Below are 6,509 nucleotides of genomic sequence, written 5' to 3' on the forward strand. Positions count from 1 at the left end.
GCCTGTCCCCCTGCCTGCCACAAGCACAACAATAGATCCAGAACAGACTCTACAAAAAAAAAAATCATTTAAAGAAAAATAAATCTCAGCTATTTTTCAAGCCAATGTCTTGAAAATAAAATACCATCAGTAATTGAATATTTTGTGGACTTCTACTGCAGCCTTCATGATATAAATTCAAAGGAGTAAAAATACTGAAGAACCCAACCCGTGAGCACAGGAGCAGTTTAACAGGGGTTAAACAGAATCATTAGCAATTGCTTCAGGCACTAACAGAATTGGGTACTTAAACAATAATACTCAGTTTCTGTTTTATATCACTAATTTGAATGAAAAATGCCACTGTGTAGGGAAGAAAAGGAACTTCATCAAAAATCAAGGCAGGACTTATAGGTGGAAGCTACGCTTACTCTAAGCAACTTGGCTCATAATTAGAACAAATCATTTCCACAATGGTACTTCGCAAACCCAAAGGGTCCAACAGACCTCCCCTAAAGTCAAGAAGGCAACACTGTAAGAACTTGTTTATGCTCAGCATCTTTACAAGTATATTCCTGCTACATCTTTGATGAAGCACTGACATCCAGAAAAAAAACCCTGTCTTTTAATGTTAATTCTTCTTTGACAAGAAGAACAGCCTAGGCACACTTCAGCCTGAAAAACAGCTACTCAGCATTCCTCAGCACTGAACTGTTCACCTCAGGCACATCTGAATTTTAAATTTAAACCACATAATTAACCTTCCTGAAACCTGATACTCCATTCTTACCTAAGTGATATTACGTTGCCTGGACCACAGAATGATTTCTGTGCCCAGTCTCAAGAGTGCTCAGGTAACATTCATCCATTTCTGAACCTCTGCTCTGCACAGCGATCCACAGGACACCCTTCTGCAGCTCATGAGTATTGAGAGAATGTGGAGAGCAGCATAAGTAGTTCCATTCAGCTTGGGGGGGGGCAAAAAACATTGTGCTGGTGAAGCTGCCACACCATGTAGAGTGGATTCTATTACCTCCTTACATCATGACCCTCAAAGCAACACAGGGTGACAGCTGCAAACTAACTCACAGAACCATGAAACACTTACTAGTCTAAAGAACTTGCAATTAGTAAAACAAATCCTATGCAGGAATTCAGCTTCTTGCTTCACAGAGCAGAAACCTCTTTTTTTTATGTCCTTTTCTCTGTGAAAGAACTAAGGTGCCTCTTCCTTCAGCCCTTTGCAGGTTACTGAAACATCTTCTAGAGTCTGTAAAAACGCCTTCTGCTACAACCCAAAACTACATACCTCCACGATTTGCAGGATTCAACAAGTCAGAACAGTAATAATGGTTATTTTTGTAAGTGTGATTATGTGAAGAGTTAGTAGGATAATGCTATTTAAAAATATAGTGTTTTACTGTAACAATCTCTTCCTACAGACAGAAAAATAGCACTGGAGTGAGGGTGTTTTAAGAGCAATGAGAACTGAGGATATAAATCCTACCAGCAGAACACTCACTTCTTCACCACTCAGGGATTTCACATGTAAGAACATGGAGTTGTATGCTACATTGTGACTGTGAGTGTCCTCAGACAGCTCCTTCCTTTGTGGACCTTTGTGAGAGAAGTAGTGTCAGCTCTAAGCATTAGAGAGGCATTTAAAGCATATTCTTCTGAAAACAGATCCTCAGTTAGTAAGTTGAATAAGGACAAAGCCTGAGTACCTTGGGGCATGGAATTTTGTTTTAAATGAACACAGTAAGTGAAAGGAAGGATTTTTAACCAGGTTATTTTCTTTTTTCTTTCATTAGACAGTAAAAGAGGTGGCATAATGTATGTTTGGTTTTATGTTATCAAGAAAAAAAAACCCATTAAAGTTACAATTACTCAGACAAAAAGCAAATACTCATTCCCCCCTAACCAAAGGAGAAAGACTGATGAAGTTGAACACCACTGAGTAGGATCATCTTTGCATTGGCCTATTTTGATTACAGGGTTAAACACCCCACCAGACATGCTGACTGACACCACATGTATCAATGTTAACACTGTGATTAACCCAAAAGTTAATGCATATCTAAAAAATGGGTAAAAAAGCTTGTTTTGTAAACTTATTCAGGGACAACTTTGCAATGGTGACTCCAGCTTTTACTGAGCACATGAGGACAGCTGTCACAAGGGCCTTTTCCCTTTGGCTGAAATGCATTTGAAAACAAAAAGCATGTTGTAAAACTACATGCACATACATACATCTCAGCCTGCACACACACATTATAATACACACATATACACACAGAGTATAGGTAAGGTGATACATGCTGTGAAGTATTACCAGCATCAGAGCGATGTCCTACCACTGTTCCCAGCTAAAGTCATCTCCTCTACCAAACACAAGAAAAAAGCCTAAAATAGTAAGGAAAATGACTGCATTTCCAGCCAGCACCAGACCACAGGCTCCCCATTTGATCTGAAATGCAAGGAAACGAAACAATCAAAGCAGTTCTTACAAGACAGGTTCAGGCCAGACATTTATATACATTAGATAAACTAAACTAAACGCTACAGAGTTGCTAAAAGCATAAAGAAAAAAAGACAAGCAATAAACAGCTTGATTTATGTGACTAATTATTCAATTAGCAACCACTCCTACTATTATTATTATTACAAGGCTTCAACAGACAGGCTAATAATGCTGTGTTTTAGAACAAAATAATTACCCTGCCATCCAAGTCACTAAGTCACAGAAAAAAAATCTGGTGAAACTAGTGCTGCCCTTTAATTGCTACACAGCAAAATAAAAGATCACTTTCCAAATAAACACCAGGAACGAGCATGGAAAACAGCCCGTGGTCTTACAATTAAACAGCTTGCTTCAACCATCTGCCTGACAAAGTTTACTCAAATAAGGAACAAGTATCCTTAAAAGACTGAGCCAAGAATTAAGAGTTCCCCCGCGTGGTCGCTCCTGGTTCTGCCTTCAGCCCATGAAACCACAAACGCAGCGTCAGGGAAATAGTGCATTAGAAATAAGTTCAAACCAAGCACGTGAGTTTTAAGCAAGACTGAAAGAGTGAAGGGGAAAAATAATGCAACACAGACAAAAAAAGGTCATTGGGTATTTCAGGAGATGGGATGAAAGAGTTTCTTTGCCTTGCAGACAACCGTTACAAAAATCTCACCACCGAAGAGCAGCTCAGAAAGCAAAGAGAAAAGAAGCTAGCAGGATTTCCTCAGACTTTGAGGGGACAAAGCATGACCTTGGGAAATGCTTTGAAAACCAGAAGGTACAGCTCTGGAAGTTTGGCTTTTTATCTTTTAATTGGTAATGTACTCCAGTCACTGAGTTTTCAGCGTCCTAAATGGAGAAAGCAGACATTCTGAGAGAAAAATAAGGGAGCTGGTGCAAGAAGCAGTGCCAAAGTTGGTGAGATAAAGAGGCATGAGATGTAGGTGGAGGTAACATCCTGTACAGGACCAAAGCAAAGCTGGATCTAAACCAAAAATAGCTTAAAAAACTTTTCAGTCATGCAAATCTTTTGGTCAGGTGAAAAAACAGCACTGACAAGATTTCAGCAAAGCAGTTATTTTTCATCAGAATCTAGAAACATCACAATAATGAAATTAAAGACAGGATTTACAAACAGCAACAGTGCACTTAAAGGATTATACTCAGTAACTGGTGTCTTAGAATACAAAATATCAGCAAGCAGAACTTACCGCTTCAACCCGTGCAAGGATTATAGGAAATCCAAAGGCAGAGACAACAATTCCAGTTGTGAAGAAATAAGCCAATTCCCTGCAGGCACTGCTGGCTGCATCACTGTCATCACTTACTCTTTTGGCAATGAAGTGGGGAATGGGGCAGATGAAGTAAAATATTAAGACAAACAGAGGCCAGTATACACTGGGGAGGGAGGAAAAGAGAAATATGTGATCAGGTTTGATGGATGCTTCAATAAAATGTATCTTCTGATTAGAAGTAGTTACCACAGCTGCAATCCTACCTCAGAGAGGTAGGTTTGAAGAGAGGATGGGATGGTTACATCCATCCAAAGGGGCAATCCTACCTCATTTTCCCTGCATGCTGGCACAAGCATTTACACAGCCCCACGTAGAGCACAGATGCAGAGAATTGTAGGGGTTGGAAGGGACCCCCAGAGCCCATGGCGTCCAACCCCCTGCCCAAGCAGGGTCCCTAGGATAGGGCACACAGGGCGGCGTCCAGACGGGGCTGGAATCTCTCCAGAGAAGGAGACTCCACACCCCCTGGGCAGCCTGTCCCAGGGCTCCCTCACCCTCACTGGGAAGAAGTTCTTCCCCAGATTGGGGGGGAACTCCCTGTGCTCCAACTTGAGCCCATCGCCCCTTGTCCTGTCCCCACAGACACTGAGCAGAGGCTGCCCATGGCCCCCTGTGTCCCACCCTTCAGCTATTGATAAACACTGATCAGATCCCCTCTCAGGATTCTTCTCTGCAGGCTGAACAGCCCCAGCTCCCTCAGCCTTTCCTCACAGGGGAGATGATCAATCACCTCTGTAGCCCTCCGATGGGCTCTCTCCATGAGAAAGCAGGACCCGCTCTTCTCACCTGGCCAAGCATTCATCTATTCCACATTTACATCGCCTTGCCCGTGCGACTCACGCCACTGCCTCAGGGAAACACCAGTCACCACGCAGGGAACAGGAAACGCACAGAAGCGGGACAGGAACCAAGACCTTTCCCAAATTAGAGTGATTCCGGGGGATAAACAAGCTGCCTGCGCAGGCACAGCCCTGCCAGGCTCATCCCTCCGCCAGCACTCCCCTCGCTTCACCGGGGTTTTTATAAGTGCAGCAGACAGCCCGGTGGGAGCCTCTGCGGCGGGAGGGATGTTTAAATGAGCTGGGAAGCAAGGAGAAGAACTGGGCGAGGCTAAAAACGACTCTCTGGCCATGGCACTGCTCTTCCTGGGAAAGCACAGAGCTGTTTTCAGTCAGGTTTTAAACAGAAACGCAGGTACTGGCTAAGGAGGGGGCATTTCACCACCACAACCACCGGCGACCGCCGTACGCTCAGCAGAGCCGCGCAGCTCCGCTCGAGGAGACCCGTCTACCAGCTGTAAGGAGGGGGAAGCTCGGAAGGGAAGCCGGCCCGCTCACCCGTAGTACTCCAGGGCACAGCCCAGCATGAGGAAGGTCAGCCCGATGGCTCCGCTGAAGGACAGCGCCACGAGAGCTGCGGGGAGGCAGGGGGCAGGCGGTGAGGCGAGGCGGGAAACACCTCCCCGGCTGCCCCTTCCCGCCAAGCCCCCCCCCCTCGCCCCCCGCCCCACGCTGAGGCGACGCCCGGGAAGTGGAAGCACAACCCGGTCGCGGCCGCTCCTTTAGAAGGGTAGGGGACAGCTGATGCGCGGGCGGGGAAGCGGCTCGGAGCTGCCGTTCCCCCCCCACGGGCCGGCAGGACCCCGGTACCTTTCACACCCGCCATGTCCGCGGCTCCCAACGACGCTGGGCTGAGCTGAGCTGAGCTGGCGGCCGGCGACTTCCGCCTACCGGCCCCCCCGGCCCCGCCCGCTCCTGCACCACGTGAGCGGGCGCCGTAAAGGGCCAGCGCCACTCCTGAAGCCACCGCGCGGCTGCCCCGCCTTTGGGCGGGAAAAGAGGGGGCGCGGCCTCGCTGTGGCGAGAGGCGGGAGCGCGGCGGAGGGTCGCTGCCTCCGGTCAGGCTCCGTGTATAAGCGTGTGGATATATATACTTGCACAGGGGCGATATTCAAACACATAAACGCCGATTTAATGTGCCCCCACCCACCAGTTGCTGCCATTGTACAGAATGTTCCATAAAAGCCCTGTTTTTACCCCAAAAAGGGGCGCGGGTGGCTGCTCACGGTGCCTTCACAGGATCGGCTGCTGATGATCCACACCCAGGAGGCCACAGCTTTTCTGGCCAAGAGCAGTAATTTTCAAGGCTTCGAGTTCTAGGACCCCATTTTTGACCCAAAACCTACCTTTTTGAGGGGGAATTCACCCTTTATATACACCTCAGTGGAGGAGAGGGTTTCTTTAGATGTCTCTGCCTCTCACCCTTCTCTTTTCACGTCCTCCCTTAAAGCAGAATTTTCCCCAGGTTTCGTCATTAATTTTAAATAATTTAGAACCAAGACAGCCACCTAATTAATTCAGAAGGCTTAAGCAGATAAATGCCTCAGGTGGCCCCTTTATTAGGTGTCGATTTGTGTGGCTGTGGGTCTCTGAAGCAGAAAAATAGGAAGCAATAAATTGCTTCCAAAATGTCTTCCAAAATTTGGGGGGGGGGAAAACCCACCTGGAATGCCAACCTGTGAATGCCTTTGACTTATCTAAGCAAGCAGGAGGTAGAAATGAGTTCCCATTTTCTGTGAAGTGTTTTTCTCTTGCATGTAAAAGGCTGTGGCTTTTCCCATTGCAAAAATGTTATTTAAATTAAGCTTTTACCGTTCTTATAATCTGCTTGCAGTGATGGGAACAGGCTTTTTCATGAGGCTTGTGTTTGCTCTTGAGGAAATAAAG

The 6,509-nt window shown here is 46.2% G+C and overlaps 1 protein-coding gene across 1 annotated transcript; it reads right to left on the reverse strand.

The window, feature by feature from the left end:
* Positions 1 to 2,332: 2,332 nt before the first annotated feature.
* On the reverse strand, positions 2,333 to 5,472 carry LEPROT (leptin receptor overlapping transcript; the record flags this gene model as incomplete). Its single annotated transcript, XM_084265831.1, has 4 exons — positions 5,433 to 5,472; positions 5,121 to 5,196; positions 3,700 to 3,886; positions 2,333 to 2,449 (listed from the first exon to the last, which is right to left on the reverse strand). Exons 1-4 carry the CDS (start codon positions 5,446 to 5,448, stop codon positions 2,333 to 2,335), a joined length of 396 nt encoding a protein of 131 aa, XP_084121957.1. The 5' UTR covers positions 5,449 to 5,472.
* Positions 5,473 to 6,509: the final 1,037 nt, after the last annotated feature.

This window comes from Gallinula chloropus, assembly GCF_964237585.1.
Source record: "Gallinula chloropus genome assembly, chromosome: 6".
NCBI classification, from domain to species: Eukaryota; Metazoa; Chordata; class Aves; order Gruiformes; family Rallidae; genus Gallinula; species Gallinula chloropus.